At 57.0% G+C, this 22,346-nt stretch overlaps 2 protein-coding genes across 3 annotated transcripts in view; both read right to left on the bottom strand.

Moving 5' to 3' along the window:
- The window catches only part of LOC109522986 (filamin-C-like), a 27,813-nt gene extending 9,340 nt beyond the window's left edge, over positions 1–18,473 (bottom strand). The window contains exons 1-30 of one of the 2 annotated variants that reach the window (XM_019881811.1): positions 17,900–18,473; positions 14,778–15,026; positions 12,609–12,706; positions 11,262–11,412; positions 11,005–11,123; positions 10,853–10,930; positions 10,614–10,776; positions 10,227–10,427; positions 9,979–10,086; positions 9,311–9,448; positions 9,054–9,180; positions 8,842–8,978; positions 8,495–8,688; positions 8,259–8,372; positions 7,891–8,034; positions 7,234–7,357; positions 6,898–7,058; positions 6,712–6,802; positions 6,216–6,385; positions 5,995–6,112; positions 5,342–5,604; positions 4,238–4,835; positions 3,655–3,828; positions 2,713–2,875; positions 2,320–2,648; positions 2,099–2,222; positions 1,826–1,982; positions 1,554–1,743; positions 693–716; positions 349–590 (exon numbers count right to left, since the gene is read on the bottom strand). In XM_019881811.1, coding sequence (XP_019737370.1) covers positions 349–590; positions 693–716; positions 1,554–1,743; positions 1,826–1,982; positions 2,099–2,222; positions 2,320–2,648; positions 2,713–2,875; positions 3,655–3,828; positions 4,238–4,835; positions 5,342–5,604; positions 5,995–6,112; positions 6,216–6,385; positions 6,712–6,802; positions 6,898–7,058; positions 7,234–7,357; positions 7,891–8,034; positions 8,259–8,372; positions 8,495–8,688; positions 8,842–8,978; positions 9,054–9,180; positions 9,311–9,448; positions 9,979–10,086; positions 10,227–10,427; positions 10,614–10,776; positions 10,853–10,930; positions 11,005–11,123; positions 11,262–11,412; positions 12,609–12,706; positions 14,778–15,026; positions 17,900–18,266 — 5,316 coding nt within the window. In that variant the 5' untranslated portion in view covers positions 18,267–18,473. The remainder of the gene's footprint in view (positions 1–348; positions 591–692; positions 717–1,553; positions 1,744–1,825; positions 1,983–2,098; positions 2,223–2,319; positions 2,649–2,712; positions 2,876–3,654; positions 3,829–4,237; positions 4,836–5,341; positions 5,605–5,994; positions 6,113–6,215; positions 6,386–6,711; positions 6,803–6,897; positions 7,059–7,233; positions 7,358–7,890; positions 8,035–8,258; positions 8,373–8,494; positions 8,689–8,841; positions 8,979–9,053; positions 9,181–9,310; positions 9,449–9,978; positions 10,087–10,226; positions 10,428–10,613; positions 10,777–10,852; positions 10,931–11,004; positions 11,124–11,261; positions 11,413–12,608; positions 12,707–14,777; positions 15,027–17,899) is intronic. The other variant, XM_019881812.1, reaches the window with a different exon arrangement.
- A 2,381-nt stretch (positions 18,474–20,854) lies between these two features.
- LOC109522954 (coiled-coil domain-containing protein 136-like) overlaps positions 20,855–22,346 on the bottom strand; it is a 13,340-nt gene continuing 11,848 nt past the window's right edge. The window contains 1 exon segment of the mRNA XM_019881778.1: positions 20,855–21,790. Within this exon segment, the coding sequence (XP_019737337.1) occupies positions 21,778–21,790 (13 nt within the window). The 3' untranslated portion in view covers positions 20,855–21,777.

A 22,346-nucleotide genomic window follows, 5' to 3' on the forward strand; every position in this document is an offset into this window, starting at 1 on the left:
CCCCACCCCTTTAGAAGTTTGTGTATTTTGGGCTCCCTTTCTCATGCTCGCCAGGGTGGATTCCAGAAGGGGCAGGAGGTTGGAAGCGCACACCCCAGTCTGTTCTCCTCGCTAGCGAGCCCAATCGAAGACTCTGGTCTTCCTCATCTGTCGTTTAAGTGTTCTAGGTCGCAATAAAGCCGACAGGTCCATCGAGCGTCGGCGCGGCGCTGTGTTTCAAGTCATGATGTGCGCCGCCCGTCTGATCTCATGTTTGTGAACGTTGACGGATCGCGTCGTCAATGAGACCGGTTGCGGACATCCCCCCCCGTGCGTGAATGGCGCCCGATAGCTTTTTGGTGGACCCACCAGCACATGGAAAGGGCTCTTGGGGATGTTCTGGCCCCCAAAGCGAATGGTGATGACGTATTTGCCGGGCTCGGGGGCCGTGTAGTAAATGTCGAAGGTGCCGTCGCGGTTCTCCACCACGTCCATGTCCAGCTCCATCCCTTGCGGGGTCAACACCTTGCACGTGACCTTGCCCTTGCCGGCGGCCTTGGCGTCCACCGTGATCACCGTGTCCTCCGAGGTCTGCAGCTTCTGAAGGCCCGCTGGCGGGGCGGAAGGCGGGCGGACACAAAAAGATGCGGGTGAGCGTTCGTTGGGGAAGCCTTTCCGGCCGTAACGCGGTGCAAATAAAAAAGATGACTTACATACGCCGTGTCCTCCGATCGACACTGCAAAGTAAAAAGGTCATTTTTGAAAATGAAGAGAACAAAACTAGCAGATCTCTATCACCGTTCATTTCGAGTTTGGGGGTAGGGGGGCTGTTTTGGGCTTTTTTTGAAGGGATCGGGCTCGTCCCAATTTGGAGTTGCGCGACTTCGGTGTGGTACCGCCGAGCTCCACCGGATGTATTTGTACACGCAGCATATTTAAGAGCGAGAAGGAGAGGCGGAGAAGGCCCCCCTACTAAGCTACTGTACTCTTCCCACAGAGCGGGAAGAATACCGCAGACTCCTTGTATGCGTCGCTGCTCCGTGCGGAACGATGATGCTCATTTCTGTCCGTGGCATTTTGCGTGAGACGTTCGCGTGAAGATGGCTGAAGACAAAGTGAGGTTTTGCTTGAACGTTTGGGGACAACGCCTCTTTCTGGGAGGTGTCACCTGGATGGTGAACTTCAACTGTGCAACGCTGAGCTTAGGTGCTAAGGAATCCTTGAAAACAACGTGCGTGTTCGTAACTTGATGTGCTTTTGAACAATGTGACAGGGAGCGTTGCGACTTTGGTTTGGAGCTGATCGGTCTGCATGGTGGGGCGGCACCGATGGCGGGTGGCTCTGGAACGTACCCTCACCATTTGACGTATTTCGCGTTGCCGCCGGCTAGAAAGCTCCCCTGTCCAAACTGGGTCAAATTCGTCTATTTTGGCAAATCGATGCGCTCATCCTCCACGCGCCGTCTTTTATTTTCGAAAATCAAAGCGCCGAGGACGGCTGGCTCTCTTTGACGGTGAGCGCTTCGACAAATACGCCGGCAGCGGAGTATCGCCGATTGTCAGTTCCGCCGTTACCTGTGAGGCGACACTTGCTGGCGTCTCCCGTGGGATTGGACTGAATCCTGTAGGGGGAGTACGGGATCTCATCCCCTCCGTATTTGATGGTGATGGTGTACGGGCCGATGGAGTCGGGGACGTAGGACACCGTGTAGGTGCCGTCCCGGTTGTCCTGGATGCTGGCGTTCTTCGGCTTGCCCTCCGGGTCCTGCCGCGAGGAGGGGGCGGGTCACGCGCCGGAGCGCAAGCGGCAAAGGCGAGGGAGAGCTCCGAGGCGGGGGTTGACTGACCAGAATCTGCACGGTGAGCAGGCCCTCGCCGGCGTCGCGAGCGTCGATGGTGAACTCCACGGGGAGGCTGGCCGACACGCCTTTGCTGTCCAGTCCCGGGCCGCTGGCTCGCACCTTGCTGGCGTCGTGCCCGGGCTGAGACATCACCTTGAACGGGCTGTCCGGAGCGGAGATCAAAATGGAGAGAGGTGAAGCGGCCCGCTGTTGTTTCGCACTTGATGCACCTCGGTGGAAGTTGTCATGACAACCGGTCGGCTTCCTGTGGCGATGTACCTCTGCGGGACTTGCTGGTCGGCATACTTGACCGCCACGGTGTACGGTCCGTCCTGCGCCGGAGTGTAGTGGACCGTGTGCGTCCCGTCGCCGTTGTTTTTGACACCCACGGGCTCCATGGTACCTTCAAGTGGAAAAAAAAACACCAAAAAGTCTTACTTGACGTACTGGATATCATCACGAAGCCCCCAAATCATCATAACAAGCATCCCATCGGTTACCCGTCGGCCCAAAAAGTTTGACATCCAGAGCGGCCTGTCCGGCCCGGGTGCAGTCCGCCGTGAAGGTTTGAGGGATGTGCGCTCTCACTCCGGAGCCCAGGCCGGGACCGGAGCACTTGACCTTGCTGGCGTCCACGGGGTCTTTGACGGGAACCTTGAAGGGACTCCCGGGGATGGGGTGACCGCCGTAGTTAATGTTGACGTCGTAGTCGCCGGGCGTGAAGGGGACGTATTCCACGCTGCAGCTTCCGTCTTTGTTGTCCTTGCAGGAGATTTTGGCCTCGGACGCGCCCTCGATGGTCAGGCCCAAACCGCCGGTGCCGGCACCCCTTTGCGCAAAGAGCCGCCTCGTCAATCATCCCTCGAATACGGAGGACGTGATTTTGTCCATACCTGGTCTCCACGGTGAAACAGTTGGGCTTGTTGGTTATTCCCCCTTCCAGGCCGGGTCCGTAGGCCCTGACCCGGGTGGGATCGCATCCCTCCGCCACCGACACCCTGAAGGGACTCTTGGGTACGGGCACGTCGTCATAGAGTACCTCGATCAGATGCGTGCCTGCGCACCAACGTCGTGTTCAAGAAAGCGAGCCCATGTTTCTGCTTCAAACATCATTTCGACGACGAATTGGAAAAGTGCCACATAGCAATGAAAACATGTCAAGCGGTCCGGCGCGACCAATTTGTTCACGGAGTGCAGTTTCGTTCGTCTGATGCCGTGTCATCTCTGCGTTGGGTGTGGGAGATCTCGACTGGATATTTCTCGCCCTTGTCGTGCTCCTACTGTACGGCGGGTGCGCGCGCCGCCCGGTTAAGAGCGCGCGTTCCAGAGCAGACTATTAATACATCCCAGCCCGCCCGGCTGCCGGCTCTCCGGCCCTCGCATCATTGCAACGCTGCATCATTGCGTATTTATAGCCTCCCCGAATCTCTCACGCTGACTTTGCCCACTCGCTGTTCCCGCGGCGGGGCGCCGTAGCGACACCTGTTTGTCATCTTATTTCACCCGGCTCGTGTTCTTTCGGAGGTTTTCGACTGCGGTTGTCGTGGGCCGGGCCCGGGCCTCCGCGCCTCGCCACCGTGTCTTCCTCCTCCCGTTCAAAACCGCTCGCCCGTCGTTAAACGTGATCGGATTCAAACGAAGGGGCGCTTCTATCGAGCGAGTGCGGCGATGATCGGGGTTCTCGATCATCCCGCTTCCGTGTGACGTGCCGAATCGTTGTGAGCCGTTTGCCGAGGGCGAGCGGAACTCCGCGATGCGGCGCGTGAGGGAAACGGCCCGGTTCTCGGATAGGTCATCGTTTGACGTTGAGTCGAAGCCCCGCCCTCGGTCCCTACCGTCCTCGAAGGGCGTGTACTCCACTCTGTAGGTGCCGTCGCCCTTGTCCGTGGTGTAGCCGTCCGTGGCGGTGCCCGAAGGGCTGACGATGCGAGCCTTCACGTGATTGCCTCCGACCTTGTTGAGAGCGCGGGCGTCCACGATGAAGTGCGTGGTGACTTCTCGCAGGACGCCTGGGAACAAAGCGGACCTCAAGGTGATTTGGGGCTCGCCGTGGAAGCCCTCTCGCCATTCTTCTTTCAGGCCCCGTCCCAAACGCTGACATCCGATATCCCAAGCCGCTCATGCTCGGTCCCTTTTCGGCACGGCTCATCGTGACGGCAAAAGCAAATGTGTTGAATCACGCGGGCTTGTTCTTTCCATCTATTTTGTGTCGCGCCTCAGGCATCGCGGGGGAGCCGGAGCCCACCCCGGACGATTTGCGGGCAAGAGGCGTGCCCGCAAACCCCGCAACGGTTTGGGTTAGCGGCTGGCCAATCGCTCGGCACCCGTAGACGCGTTCGCGGTAAGACGGATTTTGTCAGCGAGAAAGCCCGCGAGTCAAGGTCCCGCGGCATTCAAAGCGACGAGCGTTTCTTTCACCTCTTGGCTCCACCCCCGGCCCGTAGACGTGCACCCCGCTGGTGTCCACGGAGGGGTCCACCTGCAGAACCTTGGGGAAGTGCGGGATGGCGTGTCCTCCGTACTTGATGGTGATGGTGTGCGCGCCGTGGAAGGGCGGCACGTACGTGACGGAGAAGGTTCCCTCGGCCGTTTTCTGGATGCGCACCTCGGCCTTGGCCCCGGTCTCGGATACGATCTCGATGGTGAGCTCGGCGTCGCCGGCCCGCGTGCAGTCCACGGTGAAGGTGGCCGTCTCCCCCGCCTTGGCCCTCTCCAGACCGGGACCGCTGGCCGTGACCTTGCTGGGGTCAAAGGCCGGCCGCACGGCCGCCTTGAAGGGAGAGCCCGGGACGTGCCGCTCGGCGAACAGGATGTTGATGGCGTACTCGCCGGCCTCGGTGGGCAGGTACGCCACCGAGCACGTGCCGTCGCCGTTGTCTTGGCACTCGATTTTGGCCTCGCAGGGACCCTCCACCGTGAGGCCCAGCCCACCGGCACCCGCGCCTTTCGTGTCGATGGTGAACGGAGCCGGTTTTCCCACGACGCCGCCCTGAAGACCGGGGCCAAACGCTCGCACCTGAGACGCAAACAAAAACAAGTCAGGTCCAACGTGAGTTATTTGGACGCGCGATGAGGCCCCGCGAGATGGCAGCTCCTGGGTTTCGAGAGTCCACAGGCGAGTCAGGCGAGTCCGACTCGGGACTGCGCGTATTCAGGCTGTGCCACGACACGACACGGCACTGAGCTCTTCTTAACAGCAAGAAGAGGCAGAAAGTTGGGGTTTTGGGTTTTTTTTTCTTTGTATGCATCGCTGCTCTGTGTGCGTCGAATTGCTTGGCAGTTTCTCGTGGCCGTAACATCCGTGCTAGTTCTCTGATCATTTCCCTTCCCTTATTTCACGCTCGCCTCCATTTTCTCTTGGCAATTATCAGGGCTTGTCAATTATTTGGGAATTTTCACTCGCGCCCCACAACGAGCGGGGGTCCGCTTTATGCGTCTTCTCTGCGGTGGATTTTCACCCGCGGCACCTCCGCAACGTATCGGGAATTGTTCTGGAGCGCTTCCTGAGGAAGGTTTGTTTACCTTGGAGGGATCGGCAGGCATGACGGCTTCCACCCCGAAGGGGCTTCCCATGACGGGGTTTCCGTCGTAGCTGACGTCCACCTTGTACTGGCCCTCCTCCGGCGGGATGTACTTCACGCCGTGAAGGCCTTTGGCTTTGTCCGACTCCAGCTTGCACGGGATGGGTCGGCCGGTGGGCGAGGTCATCTTCACGCCGACGTTGCCCTGCCCGCCGGCACCCTTGGCGTTCACGGTGAACTCCTGGTCCCTGCCCACTTCCACTTCTGGAACCAAAACAAGGTGAATGCGGCCACTTGAATGGAAAGTTGGGAGCTCAGTCCCCGATTTCTACAGCCGCTTTGAAACGGGATTTCGGACGATGTGCCGAGCATTTTTGTCCCCGCCGTCGGACGGTCGTACAAGGAGCGGACGACTTTCACCCAGGAAGTGATTGTTTGAGACAAACAGTCAAATGAAAAAGGCTAAGTTTGTGGTCAATAAGGGGCGCCAGGGTGCCGGCCCAACATGTGGTCGCCACATCGGTTTCCTTGATGGGGGGGGGATTCAAACGTACACGCGGTAAAATAAAAAGCAGTCTCGGGCCAGGGTCAGATGAAGCATTTCCCCGTTCATTTGCCGATCAAACAATTGTACGGAGCACGGGGTGCGCTTACTGGTGTCTAATCCCTCCACTTTGACTTTTGCGATATCCAGCTGCGGGGCCACGCTGATGTGGAAGGGGCTCTTGGGGATGGGATCGCCGCCGTAGGTCACCGCGATCGCCATCTTGCCCTGGACACGCCAAAGAGGAAGACATGACGCTCGACTCATCTCTGCGTCGCCGCCCAACGCAAATGCACTCGGAAGCTTGGAAGCTCGCAAGCCGCGAGCGCACCTGTTGAAGAGCGCTGTATTTCACTGTGTACGAGTAATCGTGGTTGTCGATGATCTCAAAGTCACGGACCGCCTCTCCCGGGCCCGAGGCTGCGAAGCGCACCTCCGGCTTGGCTTTGCCCGCCCCCTTTGTGTAGATGGTGAAGTGGGTTGGCATGCCCACCTCCACCCCTGCAAACAAATGCACGTTTTGAAGGGAATTCATCGCCTGGTTTCCAAGTTCATGATACCGTTATACGTGTCTGAAGATAAGATGCAAAGACCGAGAACTACGCGACACAACAAGCTCGCAAGCGAGCCGGCGGCTCGTGTCGCTCGTCGTGGTCCCCGCGGCGGATCCGGCGGGGCGAACGCCACCCGACGGAGGCTCGGCAGACGCGCTTGCGTGGCTCAAACATGCAAGGAGGTGTCGGCGTGAGGAAGATGCGAGAAGGAAGTGGCATCCCTTTTCGCAAGCAAACGAGTTGGACTTGGTTAGTTCCCTCGACTGTACAAACCTGTCTTGTTGAGTCCGGGGCCCTCCGCTCTCACCTTGCCAGCATCGTGAGAGGGCTCAACTTTGACTTTGAATGGACTGATGGGAATTTCCTGACAAGGGAAACGACGAGCAGATGAAAGGGGGAGCGGGGGAGGAGCGGGGGAAAAAAAATCGTGACGCGCCAGGAGACGTCCGATCGTCCTACCTGGTCGGCAAAGAGCACCATGATGGTGTAGCGCCCCGCTGCCGGGGGAGTGTACTTGACGGTAAAGGTGTCGTTGTCATTCTTGATGATGTCAAAGTCGATGTCTGCCTCGGCAGGGCCGACCACCCCCGGGGCGCACTTGATTCCGATGCTGATGTCGCCTAACGGTGCGCAGCAGTGGCCAGAGTTCAGCCGGGACGCTCCGAATCAGAGGCCATCGATCAAAGCGACTTCTTTGCCGTGCCTTTCTGACACGACTCCATTTGACGTTGCCGCGATGACCAAACCCCCCCCCCGACCCCCGCAGCCTTGTCGCGTTTCCTCACGTGTGCTCACCTTGACCGGCCTCGCCGCAGTCCACGGTGAAGTATGTCGGCTCGTTGGCCTTGAGGCCCGTCTTCTCCACCCCGGGCCCGTAGACCTTGACCTTGTCGGGATGGCAACCCTCTCCGACCAGCACCTGATGAACATCACGCTGCGCTTGAGCGGCCAAAGGGCGCCCGCTTGGCATTTCATACTTTCGGGCGGCAAAAAATAGGGCTGTCCCAAGCCCATACGGATAGCCGTCCCACATCAGACAAAAAAAAACGCTATCGAATCCTCGATAATACACAAGCGGCCCGTTGCGGACTGCCCTCCGGCAGCGTGAATGTCAAAAATGGATTCTGGATGTGCTGAAGTGACCTTGAATAGTTGTGTGAGGCTCACTTGTCAGGATCCCTTATTTTGTATTGATTTCATTCAGGTGCAATGCGAGGTTGGATTTCTGTTCCCGAAATGTTTGCAATAGATGGGTCCTATTTTCTCATCCCTCCTTATTTGCAGATACGGGCAATCAAGGTCGGACGAGGCGAGATGTTTAGGTCAGCGGCGGTCAATCGCTTTGTGTCACCCGGACGTACACGTTGTTTCCAGATATCGTGAACGGGTCTCGACGGGCGAATTGCGAAAGCCGATGCCGAGCGCGTCCGAATGCCGCCGGGTGCGTCTTACCCTGAAGGGGCTGTTGGGAACGTTGACGCCGCTCCAGGCGATGATGATGGTGTGTTTGATGGGCTTGGTCGGAGTGTACGTGCACAGATATGTGCCGTCGCCCTTGTCGGTGATTTTGATGTTGATGGCGCAGCCTTCGGCATCCTGAGTAGACGCAAAAGCGCGTCAGCCCGGGGCTCGTGCTCACAAACAGTAGACAGCAGCCAAGTCTCCGCAAAGTCCGACACTCCGGAAGTTGCGTTGGGTGGGCGGGTAAGAAGATGGCTCTCCAAAGAAGCAGCGTGCTGAAAAAGACTTGTCGTCTCCCTCCGAGGTTCCGGCGTCTAACGCGTCAGTGAATCTGAGAGCAAAACAAGGCTTCCCCCTACCTGGGCGTAGATGGTGAGCGGACCCTTCCCGGCCATGCGGGCATCAATCGTGAATTCGGTTGCTTTGTTGACCGTCACGCCGGTCGGCTGCAGGCCCGGTCCGAAGGCCTTCACCTGAACATTTCAATGTATTCGTTGACATCGCCGGCCTGTGTGTGTGTGTGTGTGTGTGTGTGTGTGTGTGTGTGTGTGTGTGTGTGTGTGTGTGTGTGTGTTGGTTCCGCACGAGCGGCTACCTTCTCGGGGAAGGTGTCATTGGCGGCGGGCAGGATGTGAGCCATGAAGGGGCTGTCCTTGATGTCCTCGTCGTCACAAATGACATGGACGGCGTAGTCGCCGGGTTCGGTCGGCCAATAGCGGACGTCGCAGGAGCCGTCGCCCTTGTCGTCGCATTCGATCTTCGCCTGGGAGGGGCCTTCGATGGAGAAGCCTTCACAAAAGCAGACGGCAGATTGGCACGGCGGTCAAGCCCCGCTTCATCGTTTGCGCCGCCGAGCGATGGCGGGTTTCGGCAGGTGGCGGCGGAATATTGGGCGAGAGGGGGCTCAGCGCAAGCGTCGTCGAGATGACCGTTTTGACTCACCGAGCGTCCCGACATCCGCGCCGATGGACTCCACCACAAAGTCGGCCGATTTTCCCACCATCCCCGTCTTCAGGCCGGGACCCCAGGCCCTCACCTTCTGGAAACCCGCCTCGGGTCCCACCTCCACTTCGAACGGGCTGCGGACGTGAACGATACGAGCGCGTCCACGAGATTGTCCGACTTAGGTTCTTTGCGATGCGGTTGGCTCTGACCTGCGCGGGATGGGCTGGCCTCCCCAGGTGATGACCACCGTATATTTACCCGGCTTGAGGGGGTAATACTCGCAGTCGTACACGCCGTTCGCGGCGTCTCGCACCTTCACTTGCTCCTGCGCTCCGGCTGGGAGACAAAAAAACGCGATACGGATTCTCAGCCAAACAACACGCCGCGCGTTTGCCGTCGGCGCGCTCGCTCCGAGAACGCCCGGGAGAGAGGACTCAGCGGGAGATGACAAGGCCGTCCGACTCACAGGGTCCTTTGACCGAGACGTTGAGCGTTCCGCTGCCGGCGCCCTTGGTGAAAACTTTGAAGTCGGCGACCTCCTTGACTCTCACGCCCTTCGGCTGCAGGCCTCTGCCCGTCGCCCTGCAGGCGTTCGGATTGACGGCTGAAAGGAAGAGCAACGAGTCTTCGCTCAGAAAGTCTTTTCTCATCGAGAGAAGCCCGCAGCCGGCGGCGGCGGCGTTAGTAGCGAGAAGATTCGACCGGGATTCCTCACGGATCGACTGAGAAGACCTGTCAGTGAGAGAGATGCTTTTTGCGATGACATACGCAGACACCGGTCAAAACGCACGTCGACAACCGGTCAGTCGAACAGACCCAAACCTTTGCGGGCTCTGACAGAATGCCGGCAGATGCGCTAAAAGCGAACGGGGGCAAGCGAGAGCGGAGCCGAGTGGATCGGGATGCCAAAACGAGGACGTCGGGATGCAAAGGAAAGTTGCGTCTGCGCCCGCTTTGAAGTCCAACTCTCAAGCTAAGCTGGCAGGCCGCAAGAAGCGCTACACCTGCGTCGTGCACCCCCGCCGTTTCAAAAGAATCCTAGCGCGTGGGCTAACAGCAGAATGGCGCGCGCGTGTGGTCGGGGGGCGATGGCTAAGCAGTGGGCGAAGGCTCATCCCCGCGGGACATACTAACTTGGGCGGACGGGTTTTTTGGGTGGGGCCCCCTTTGTTCCGGGAGGAGTGAGCACTGACTGAGGGATTATCTGCAACGGAGCTCCCGCGGGAAGAGCAACAGGAGGCGCTAGAAACGATAGACAAGAAGGGTTACGTCCTCGAGTCGGAGGCCGCAATCGCGGGGGAACTAAAACGGATCTCCTCGGCTTTCCCGGTGCGCTAGGACGTCCCGCCGCGGACGAGAAATCGGAAGGCCCGGCGGCTCACCTTCTGCGACGTTGACGGGGAAGGGGCTCTTTGGAATCTCCTGGCCTCCGAACAGCACGTGGATGGCGTGAGGACCCTCGACGACGGGGCGATAAGTGCATCGGAACACGCTGTCGCCCTTGTTCTCCAGAATGATCTCCACCGTGTCTTTTCTCCCCTGAGGATCAACGATCACCACGCTGACGTCGCCGTTGCCGGCACCTGTTTGACCGGAAGAAAGCTCGGTCGCGGTCGTTTGTCGGTATTCGATGGACCAAGAGAAAAAAAACGTCGTTCGTCACAACAGCTCATTTATTCCACTCCATTGGCCCCCGGGGAACAAAGGGGCATTTTATTCCTCGGGCTCCCGCCGGCATGTCGGAAAACGGGTCGAGTTGACGTTCTCACCGGCTGTGTAAATGTCAAAGTAGGTGGGTTTGTTGGCCACGTTGCCGGTGCGCTCCAGACCGGGTCCCCTGGCGTGGACTTTACTGGGGTCACCCATGTCCTTGGCCACGTTGACCGCATAGGGGCTCTTGTCAATGTCCTGACCTGCAAATAGCACCTTGACCTGACAATTAAAAAAAAGAAAAAGAAAAAGAATCAATCATAAGAAAGCAATTTTTGCCACCAGCGCTTTGTCTCACCTTGTGGAGACCCTCAACTTTGGGAACATAAGTGACGGTGTAGGTTCTGTTTTTGTCCTTGTTGGGTTTCACCTTCGCCTGCGGCAAAGGGGACGAACGCATGAGAGGTCTCGCGGCCAGAATGCGCCGGCCTCGGCGCTTGCCCCGCCTACCTCTTCTTTGTGTCCCTCGGGATCCTCCACGTAGACCAGGACCTCGCCGCTGCCGGCTTCCACGGTCTCCACGGTGAACACGGCGGGGTGAAGCACCTTGTTGCCGTGGGGCTCGATACCTGCCGTGGAAACAAAAGCGCCGTTCGCCCACGTCTCGCTTTCGCAGCGGGGGACGCTTCCGAAAGGGAGCGCCCGACTGAGCCGACGCTCGGCGGGAACCTGCGCGCGCGCCGCCGCCGCGGTTGCGAGAGCCCCACCTGGTCCGTAGGCTTTGGCTTTGTCGGGGAAGAGCTGTTTGGGTCTGAGAGGGGCTCCCGGCTTGAGCTTGGCTTTGGGGAACTGCGACAGGTAGGTCATCACCGAGTGCTCATCCACGTCCGGATCCACGATCTCCTCCGGTGCGATCACCTGAAGGTGGCAAGGCACGGCCGGTCTCGAGTCCAACGTTTCGCGGTACACTTGAGCAAAGCTATATTTGGGGCGAGTGCCGGCCGCCCCTCTCTCCTAGCCGCGGCGCAGTGGGATTCCCCGCTCGATAAACATATCCATTAGCCTCTTCTTGTACTTTTTAGCACTTGGTCTGTCAGTCCTCTGCTGGTCCGAAACGATGACCTGAGCCGGTTATATTTAACCCCGGTCCCGCGGGGTTAAGGATCGTTGCCTTCCGCAAGCCAGCCAGCGGGATTTATACTCGGGCAGACCTCCCCCACATCTCCTTAACACCAGCGCACTGGAATCCAGCACCCAACAGACCTCCCCCCCCCCTGCGCCCCCCCTGACATCCAGTCCTCCTGCTATCTGGCCAATGCGTCTCCTTGTTGTGGCGATAGTGCTTGCCTGTCACTAAACAACCTGCACATTGAGCCGCCCAAGTCAAAAGGGACGGAATGGAAGACTGCAAGCGCGGTCTCTGATTGCAACGTTATTCCGAGGGACACGGATTAGACCTTGGCTTCGGCGGCTGGCTCGGAAGGTCTCCGCAGGCACCAAAATAAAACTCCCGGACACTTTGAAACCGCCATCAAGCATTCTCCGCTTTGAAAAACTTGGATTGGAAACTAACCCTCGCTTTAAACGGTTCGGCGTTGCGATTTTCCTGTCGACAGTGTGCAAAATAGAGCAGTGTGCAAAAGCAAAGCGCCGTGACCTCTTTTGTTATCTCCCCGCCTTCCCACTCGGCCCGGTGTCGCTCAGTAGTCTTTCCCTGCTCTGCGGCGGTTCCTGGTTCACGGCGCCGCTGTATTGCGCATTTTTTGAAGCCGGCGCTTTTACTGTCAACAGGCAGACAGTAATTTGCCAAATTTGGAGAATTTCAACTGCAGGATCTTGCTCGTTCGGAATTGTCACGCTTGTTTATTTGCTCACAGTCTTTAAAAGGAGCTTTTTTATTGCTCAGAAGCTACCCAAAGCGAATTGTGAGCTCAGTCGCGGAGCACGTGCTGGACGAGTAACTCTCAAAGTGTGGAAAGAATCGCCCGCTTGGATGCATATGAAATAAAATACCGAAAATGTCTTGAAATATAATCAAACATGTCGGAAAGTAAAGATGCGACCCGCCCGTCCGCCCGTCCTGGGCAAGTTCAATGAAACTTGGTCGGCCTTACCTGAGGCACACCCAGCCAGTCGTCGGCCTGCTGCATGGCTTCTCGGGCGTTCTCCACGGGCTGGTTGGGGTCCCACTCGGCCCAATCAGGACACAAACCTGGCGAAATGCAAACGGGCCGTGAGAACGGCCCGCCTCCCGGCCGCGTCCGTCGACAGGCCTCCCTCCCCGACGGCCGTCGTGGGGGGCCCCCCCGCCACTTGGACTGTCGCGGCTATCGCGACGGCACCTCCGGCGACGAGGTCCCGTGACCTTACCGAGGCGGCGGCAGCGACGCCGTCTCCTGGCTCTTCAACTCAAACAAACGCGACGGCCGCGCTCAGGCTAGCATACGCTGGGGCAGCCAATGGCTCAATTGGATTAGTTCTTGACGACGGGCAGGGCCTTTCGCTTCCAGGCTAATTGTAAGCTCACAACGCTGTAATCCAATTATTAGAAACACAGCGGCGCTAAGTTTAGCGGCAAGGCTTGCGCGGAAGCCGTTGGAACAGCGCGGCGGAGCCCGCGCAAACGTCTCCAAATCCGCCGGGAGCGCCACCCCGGCTTTTTTATTTACAATACTGATTTTATCGTCGAAGATGTTTGTCAGCGCGAGGCGCGAACGTAAAACAGAGCTGCGGCGTGTCGTCTCCGAGCCAGACGGCGAGAGCGTCGGGCCGCTGAAACTAGGCGGCCTTGTATGGGCAGCGTTGCGGCGCCGAGCGATGCGGCTCCTCGCGCCCCGCACTGTAAACACGCGTAAACAAGCCGCTGCGCTCGCCTCGGCCTCGGCCTCCCAAACCCACTCGGCCAAGGTCTGATGTCCGTCTTCCGCCGGGCGGAAGGCTTTCAAAATAGAATTCGAATCAATGCGCTTCAATTCAGTGGCGTTACGATTGGGTCCGGCACGGTACGGTCGAGCCGTTTTCATGTTCATTCACGGATCAAAGTCCGAACCATGCAAGTTAATTCAATTCAAATCAACGACAAATCATCGGAGGCGTCAAAACGATTGAGACCGATTCATCGACGTCACGTGAGACGATTTGAGACGGATGCCAAAGCAAGGATGGATTGTGGTATGAGTCAAGGATTCAATGACGCAACCATTTCAACGTGTCGATTGGATTCCTCAAATCCAAAGCCATTTTCTATGGGAGTCGCCCAACAACGTTTTTCTCCGCACCACCGGTCAGCGGCAATGACTCAGAATGGCGGGCGTGCGGCGCAGGCCCCCGTGACTGTTGCGCTCCTCCCCGTGACATATCACTTTTGACGCACGGCCAAGCGTCCCGCTTCTGCCGAGGAGGAGGAGGAGGACAAGGTTCATTGGCCAAATTTGGGCTCGTCGTCGTAGCGCCAAAGGCGGAGGGAATGCAAGAGAGCTCGGCTCGCGCCTCGGGACGGTCGACGGCTTCAGTCGTTGCGGGACAGCTGCCTGACACGTCACCGAGCCTTGAGTGAGCCTCGGACACGAGCCGCTCTCCAGAGACAGACGGCGCTGGCTGAGAGATGGCGAGCGGGCAGATTCTCTCTTAACATTCGGAAGGCGCCGGCGGACCGCCCGCTCGGCCTTGCCGGCGTCGCGAGCGGGGGAAACCGAAAGAGACGGCTCGCGCGCCGAGCGGCCAGAAGGCGAGGTCCGGCGAAGCCTCCTTTATTGCGGCTAACGGCCGCCATATCGAACCCGGGGGGCCCGCGGCCCATCTGAAAATCCGCTCGCGCGGTTCGATTTGGAAACGGGAGCCATTTTGTTTGGGGTGCCGCTGTTTTGTCAGCCCGTCTCAACGTTCCAATTTGCACGAGGTCTGCTTGTTGCCATCACGATTGTGCTGCAAAGTCACAGAGAAGTGGAAAAAAGGATCAAGCGACTGGAGTGCGGACAAAGAAGTTGATGAAACGGCGGCGATGGCGAGTGCGTGTGGTGGTCTTGCCCCCCCCAGTGTTTTCGCGTTCGATCAACGCGGCTCATGTTGTCGCGCGGGTCGTTGTGGCGCTCGACGCCGCCTTCTCGCGGAAGGTTGCCCGTCAACCGAATTTGGGCTCCCAACGCAGAGTGAAACAAGCGGGCCGAGCGACGACTCGGCCGCTCGCAAGTTGTCGCGCTGGCCGTGCCCTCTCCTTTCGCTGGGAAAGTCGCCACGGAGCCGTCGGGATAGTTTTGCATCTCATCGATTGCGCGGCGTCTCACCCGGGGCGCAGTTGTCCACCAGAGCTCCGAGGGCTTTGCCGTCCCGCCAGTCGCGGTTGAAGTTGTTGATGGGCAGCTGCGGCACTTTGTTCTGGATCCAGCCCAGCAGACGCTGCTTGGGCGTCAGCTTCTTGGCCTCCTCGTCGTCCTCGTCGTCCCACATGGGCATGGAGATGGAGTAGTGCAGGATCAGGGTCCAGATGAGACCCAGGATCAGCTTGAGGTTGCCGTCCACGATGGCTTTGCTGTCTGGGGTCAAAGAGAAGAGCGGCGAATTGTTACGGCGCGGCGCTCCAACCTTCGGCTTTTGCTTGCCGCAGAGAGACCGAGGAGACGTCGCAGCTCAGGATAAAGTGCGGCCCACGTACCGCAGATGCCGCGTGCGACTCATGAGCCCTGGCGTGTGGGTAGCGCGGTAGCGATAGCATCGGGCTGGTGGCCGTTCTTTTCGGCGCGCGATGGGCACGGACAAAATAAATCGTCACGAAAGCACCTGAAAAATCGACCTTCGCGCCGGGCGACTCGCCGCCGCGGCTTTTCGGTGACCGGAGACAAGATCGAAGAGCTGCGCCGGGCATGTTTTAGCAATGTCGGAGCAGCGAGCTGACCGGGCTATTCTGAGAAGGTCTCCAAACAACCGCGATTGAGTGCCGAGGGGACGGCGATCGAATGCGCGGGCCCCCGACCCCTTTCTTGCAGACAGCTGTCTGGCACGGGGGGGCGGGGGGGCCGAACAATCCTTCACGGGCTCACAATGCTCCACTGAAGACGGCGACAGCTGAGGAGACGTGCAAGTGGATCTCTCGCTGCATAAATCCCGCTTGGATTTCGATGACCTCCCGGAGTGGCAGCGCCGGCGCGCCGTCAATCAAAGACTTGGAGATCGGCCCGCTCGGCGGCAAGGCCGAGCGCTTCGTTTCCCCAAAGTTGCCCGGAGGCAAAGTTTTTGTCCCGGCAGCCGCTTTCATTTCAAGACGCCATCGCTTAACCTCACACGCGCGCCGCACTTGGAATGCCGTCAGCACTTTTGGCTAACTTGCAGCCGCCGCCGCCGCTGTTGGTTAGTGGTGGGGGGGTTTTTTTTTTGTTTGTTTTTTTTTTTAATCCCTCTTTCTTTTCGGGGGTCTCGAGCCAGAGCTACTTTTATGGTTTCCGTGAAATGTCAGCGGCAAGGAGCTGTTCAGTTGCTGGCATTCGTCCCGCAACACTCGCCTTCTTTCAGGGCAACGGTCCTCGATTGATGACGACGCTCTGATGCCGTCAAACTCGTTTTGGTCGCGAGCCACTTTGGAGCGACGTCTTCCGTTATGAAAGCGCAACCCCATAAATTTCTCATCGTCTACATCGCATGATGACTCGTCCACAACAAACGGATGGATGGGTGGATGGGTTATCCACCCGCCCATCATTTCAAATCCGCTTCTCCGCAGGAGGAGGGTGCCGGGCATGCTGGAGCCGATCCCAGCTGTCTTCGGGCGGCGGGCGAGGTACGCCCTCGAATGGGTTCGCCAGCCCATCAAAGGGCACACAGAAACGATGGACCATTTGCGCTCACGATCACACCTTTAGAATCTTCAATCAGCCTGCCGTGCACGTTTTTGGAATGTGGGAGGAAACCCGAGTACCCGGAGAAAAGCCACGTGGGCACAGGGGAGAACACGCAAAGTCCACACAGGAAGGCCAGAAGGCATGATTCCCTTTCGTGGGGGTCGAGCCAGGCCTTGAGTTCGGCACCTGCGGTCTACCATGATCCTGATTGTTAGAGCCCCGCCGAACACTCGTACGACAAGTCACGCACGGGGCGGCCTCCGTTTGTCATTACAGCTGAGATCGGCCGCAAGCCGGAACCAATCTGCCGCCCGATCGCCGTCATCGGAAAATCGTTCCGGGGACGTGCACTTCTGTGCCTTTTCTGTGACTCTTCCAGTCTCTCGTTTGCGACACTCTTGGCTGGAGCGTGACAAATCAGACCAATGTGGGCGGGAGCGGTCCGCCTCGCCCGAGCCCGGCCCTCTTCTGCCTGATGAGTGATTTGAGCGAGTCGGCGAGCAAGCGGCTGCTCTCCGTCAAGCCCGCCGTCCTCGAGGGCCGACGTGTCACAGTTTGAGCGGCGCGGTGGGGCGGCACCTGCGTCAAACGCGCCGGCCCACTTGTTGTGGACAGAACGCGGGCAGCTTTACACGCCGTCGGGTCAAGCGATTCCGCAGCACGGCAACCGGCCGCCAAGTGGCCCGACGTGTCCGGAGCTGTCTGGTGAAAAAAAAAAAATGCTTCCAATCCAGTAGGTAAAAATATGCCCGGGGCTGGGTGTCCAGTTGGCAGGCGGCAAGTCGCCACGCCCTCTGACCTCGCTGACTGCATTGGGGCCGGTTGGTCCCGTCGCGAGGTGCGTCAAGCGGCATGGCGCTCATTAGCAGCACCTCGGTGAGTGGGCAGCAGACTTCCATGAAGTGTTGAGCCGAGTGTGCCGCCGCCGCCGCCGCCTCCGCAGTAAAACGTGCGATGACGCCTTGAAAATCCCCCCCCCCCCCCCCCCCCCCCCCCCCCCCCCCCCCCCCCCCCCCCTCCCCTTCACTTCACTCAGTCTCATGGCTGCATGTTTGTTGGGATGATTTGCATCAACGGCCAGTCGAAACAGAGACACACTCCAGCAGCTTGCAACTTTGCCGCATTCCTCATCCGGAGAGGTTCGCGGTCAATATTCAGCTCAATGTTTTTTATTTGTAACCACTCCCCCGCCCCATAAATGAAAAAATAAATCTCATTTTTGTGTTTTGTGTTGTCATTTGTGACATTTCGGCGGGGAAAAAAATTTCCCCGTTTCTGCACCTAACGCTTCATTGATTCATATCAATGGAAGACAAGAGATTTCTTCAAATTGTTGTTTTTCTTATGATGATTGTTACGATGTCGATGACGACGACCTGATGTGCTTGAGGAAAAAAAAAACGAGAGCCGATTGGGACTTTTCAGTCATCATTTCGAGTATACGTGAATGACGTCGCTTGGGCCAGCCGTACAATCGCGAAGGTTCGATGGACATGGCAACACCGAGAGCCCCCCCGCCCCGCCCCCGGCATTCAAAGCATCCGCAGACCGCTCCCGGTAGAAAAGCCACTCACCAATGGACACCAGCTTGATGCGCTCCCGGTCCAGGAACTCCAGCGCCACCGAGACGTTCTCCAGCTTCATCTGGCGGAAGTTGGGCCTGCTGTGGTACTTGCGGTACATCTTCTTCTGGCTCAGGACCTCCAGCAGCCAGATGAGCTTCAGGCCGTCGCTGAAGTCGCGCTGCAGGTCGCCGATGGTCTTGTTGACGCACTTGAGGTGCTCGTTGCACCAGCGGGTGAACGTGTTCTGCTGGATCTTCTTCCAGGGCGCGTCCTCGGCCAGGTCCTTCTCCGTGGCCGGTACCTCGTCCTCCTCCTCCCCCCCGCCGAAGTCGGCGGCCTGGTAGTACTGCGGCTCCTCGCCGTAGTTGTTGCTCATGGCGGCGGTCCCGCTGGCTTTTTGGAGCGCGGGTCGAATGGGCTTCGGTCGACTCGAGAAGAGCGCGGCGTCGTCGTCGGCGACGTTGGATTCTCCTGGATTCGGTCGGCGCGCTCTTGTCCAAGTCGCTCCTCGTCCTGTGCAGTGTGGCCCCCCCGGGAACAGGCCGCAGCTCGCCTCGCCACGCGTTTGACTCGAATGACCAGACGGACAAGCGGCGGCTTTATATAGACGGCGCCCTCCCCCCGACCCCACGCCGCCCACCCCTGGAGCGCGTCATTCCGGAGCCCTGCGATCATGCTCCATGCGCTCATCCAGAACAGGTCTGGGGGGGCTCCGGTTCGGTTTACTGGCCTGGGGGTGGCGGGGGCGAGGGGGTCCTGATTGGTCAGAGCCCAGTCAAAGCATGCGGCTTATTTTTAGCCGTTCCTATTTGGGAGGTCCTGTGCGTGCGCGCGTGTGATTGTTGTCAATGTGTGTCACTCCCGCCACTCGAGAGGCAAACAACTGAGCTAAGAAAAGAAAGTGAGAGAAGGCTTTTTTTTTAAAAAAGGACGCATGCGGACGCGCATACGGCCACCGGTCACTACATTCGGCGTACTTGTAGATTCGGTTGGAGAGCACTTCAAAATTCTGACGTCGCAAAGCTCAGTTTTTGGAGAGGTGTTCAAGTTGCTGATTGTGGTTGTTTTTTCCCGGGCGGTGCGGTGAAGAAAAGTACGGTGCAACCTGTTTGCAAATTACGAGCCCCCTCTCGACGATTTTCATCGGCGCAAATTTGAAAATCCCCCTCCCCGCCCCCTTTCATTCAATATCAGCACAGGTCAGACGAGATGATGTCTCAAATCTTATGCAGCAACTTGCAGCCGTTTTTGTCCATCTGAGGGCGGCGGCCATTTTGCCCACTTGCTGTCAGCTGAAAATGACGGAGCTCAGGTCACAAGCGCTCGTGGCCCCGCGATGTCATTTTCAGTTGACGGCAAGTGGCAAAATGGCCGCCCCCGCCCCGAGATGGACAAAAAAATGGCCCAAAACGCAAGAGTCATCAGAATGTCCCGCTAAGACTAGCGGAGGTACATGGCACAGATTCTTGTCGAGACGTCCCTTAAAGAAAAAAAAACATAATTTGGGAGTCCCAAAATACATTCAATCATAACCATGAAATATACGAAGATGTCGATTGTAGGAATCAAAACTGTCGTGACTGTTTTTCTGATATCGGCCCTGGCCAGCAGCGGATCAGGTCAAGAATGAGGTCAGGCTGCTAATCCATCAGCTCCTTGTGAAATGCCGCAGTTTGATGATGATCAATCAGCGAGTGTGAGCGGACAAGAAAATCGTCACGGTAAAGCTCTGCTTTGGCGTCTATTTATACTTTCAAAGAAGCTCTTGAGGTGGATCCATAAACACTTGGCACGAATGAAAGTGCTGAATAAAAATGAATCGGCCGCTTCATTTGGGCCGCATGTGAAAACAAATCAATACGAGCGCATTTCCGTGCGCTGGCTTGCGCGGCAGGATGACTGACTGAGGGCTCACCGTTTTCTTTTGTTTTTTTGTTTTTTAACACTGTGTCATCATCAGCTGAGGTGGGAAAAAAATCATTTTACAAATGGACAAGTCGAAATAAGAGATAACGCTGTTCAAATGGAGAGTCAAAGTCAAAAGTCGCTTGAAAGGAGTTGAGCACGCTGACTTGAAAAATGGACTTGGTCACCAAGTATTTGCATTTCATGACAAGCCTCGTAATGTGACGCGGGCAGCTGGTAGCTTCATGGAGGGGGGGGGGGGGGTCAGAAAGTGGCTAAGTTAACAACACTGCGGCAGGGGGAACTAAAGTTTAGTTCCGTCTTCGCGCGTTTTTGACGGGTCTCCTTAAAAAGTAACACACCCTGTCTTCCGGCAGCGCTTTCCCGTATGCTTAAATTGAGTTAAAGTCGGTTGTGTTAATTACTGCCGACATGGATTTTTTTTTCTTCATGCGACTTTCGACGTGAGGTTTTCCACGTCGTCACGAGCTGTCGCAAATGCACGTTTTTAGTTTTCCCTTTATTTGTAGTCATCCGAATTCAGGGATGTTGTTTACTTCCGTTTCAGACCACACACACACACGCGCACACAAAGATATACTGTACTCACGCGTGACTTCAACTGTTGCTATTGTAAGTTGAGGGGTTCGTTGTTTTTCGTGGATAGCTCAACTTTACGAACGGCAAAAGGAGAGATGGAATCCTTTAAATACAGTTTTATTAAAAGGGGAAAAAAGACGTCTGAACCGCAGCACGTTCGAGAACACGACTCTCCTCGTAACTAAAATCACTTCCGGCTTCTCTTCAGCAGCCAATCACAACCTATCAACATAAAAAACATGTCTAAGCAATTATTAAACAATAGAATATAATTTAGGTATTCTTAACATTAAATAATATGATGCTCAAACATAAAATGATAATAATTAATAATATAACATAAGCTTACACTATTGTCAAAGCATTGGAGACAATACTGCCGGCTTCAGTCAGCATCTAAAGTAACGTGGACAATACTATAGCCGCAAAGAGCCAGAAAAGGGAGTGCTCGGACATCACCAGGGCGGCAAGTTCTCTTTATTTTCTCAAGTCAGTGCCAATCAAGGTCGAGCTCCTCAACGATGTGAAAACTAACAACGCCAAATGGATCAATATGCAAAAGCAGCTCGGTGAATCGAGTCACAAGTACAGCAGAAGCGGCGCCGGCCAATGCGATCCATTCGAGGGCCAACTTTCAAATACATTTTCCCCGAAAAGTCCATCTGCAGGGAGTTGTCTACGGTTAAAATTTATAACAACCCAATGTAAAAAAAAAAAAAGTTATCAGTCAATTAAATAAGACTTCAATGAGGACTTGTAATAGCAAGAGTTATCCTTTTTTTTTCGACTGAATTTTTTGAATCGTCAAAAGAATGTATGCACCCAAAATAAAGTTGAAATTGCAACAAAGGTAGCAATGCGAAGGTCGCGTTGGCCTTTTGGGCTTCCACCCTGGTCGCTTGGCATTCACAAGTCTAAAGACACGCGTGCCTCGTGTCGCATGTCAGTTTAATTGCGAGCTGGTCACCAACATCACTTTGCATCGACAGAAAAAGGGGGAAAAAAAACCCAAAAGACATTTTGGCGCATTGAACAAACACAATATGGAAGGCAACAAACGAATCACGAAATAGCGATGAAATCGATCCACTGGGGGCACACGGGAGGCCAAAAGCCAGGAGAGCGAATATTCACAGAGGAGGAGTGACGGCGTCCTCAAGGCATCGCCGCGGCGGCCGTCCTGGGCCTCCCCCACGAAGGCGCGGAACGCCTGCCGCGCCCGGGGGCTCCTTCGTCACCTTGAGCGAGCGGACGCCGACCTCTCCCGAAGCGACGTCTGGCCGTCCGTTCCAAAAAAGCCGTCGCTCAACACCGGGCGAGCGCCCTCAACAAGCCGCTCGTCGCGAGCAGCACGGCGGCCGCCGTCAAGATGGACTTCCAAGCTAGCTCGCTCCCCTGCCGGAAGACACCGAGCGGGGGAAGGAAGGTCATCAAGCCACGTCAAAAGACAAACGCAACAGCCGGCGGGGATCGGCATCTGCATCTGCTTTTGAAGGCGCACTTTTTGCCTTCGCTCATCTGACCGCGTAGAAAAACGCATTTGTGTATGCACGCGACATAGATGCAAAAGTTCTGAAGACTGCGCTGTAAAAAAAAAAAAAAAAAAAAATTGGGGGCTCATTTAAGTCGGAAATAAAAATTAGCGACGCGGATGGCGGCCACGTTCGTGCAACAAAGCGAGCGCGTTGTTTTGAAGTTGAATAAAAGGGCCGAGGCCTCAAGGGTTCTGTCGATGCAGAAAAGCGAGCATCCACCACAGCAAAACTCGAAGCACTTCTGTCCTTCAACTTTGTTGCCTTGAATTTGATTTTATTTTACTGGTGACAGTGTGCGGCAACCCATCGTGCTCGTGGCTTTGACGACATGCAACAGTGCAAACTGCCCGGCCGTCCCTTTTCCCCACACGGCTTCCATTTTGTGTCGGGGGAGGGAGTGGGGGGGGGGGGGGGGG

This window comes from Hippocampus comes, unplaced genomic scaffold (assembly GCF_001891065.2).
Source record: "Hippocampus comes isolate QL1 unplaced genomic scaffold, H_comes_QL1_v1.1 scaffold299, whole genome shotgun sequence".
NCBI lineage: Eukaryota > Metazoa > Chordata > Actinopteri > Syngnathiformes > Syngnathidae > Hippocampus > Hippocampus comes.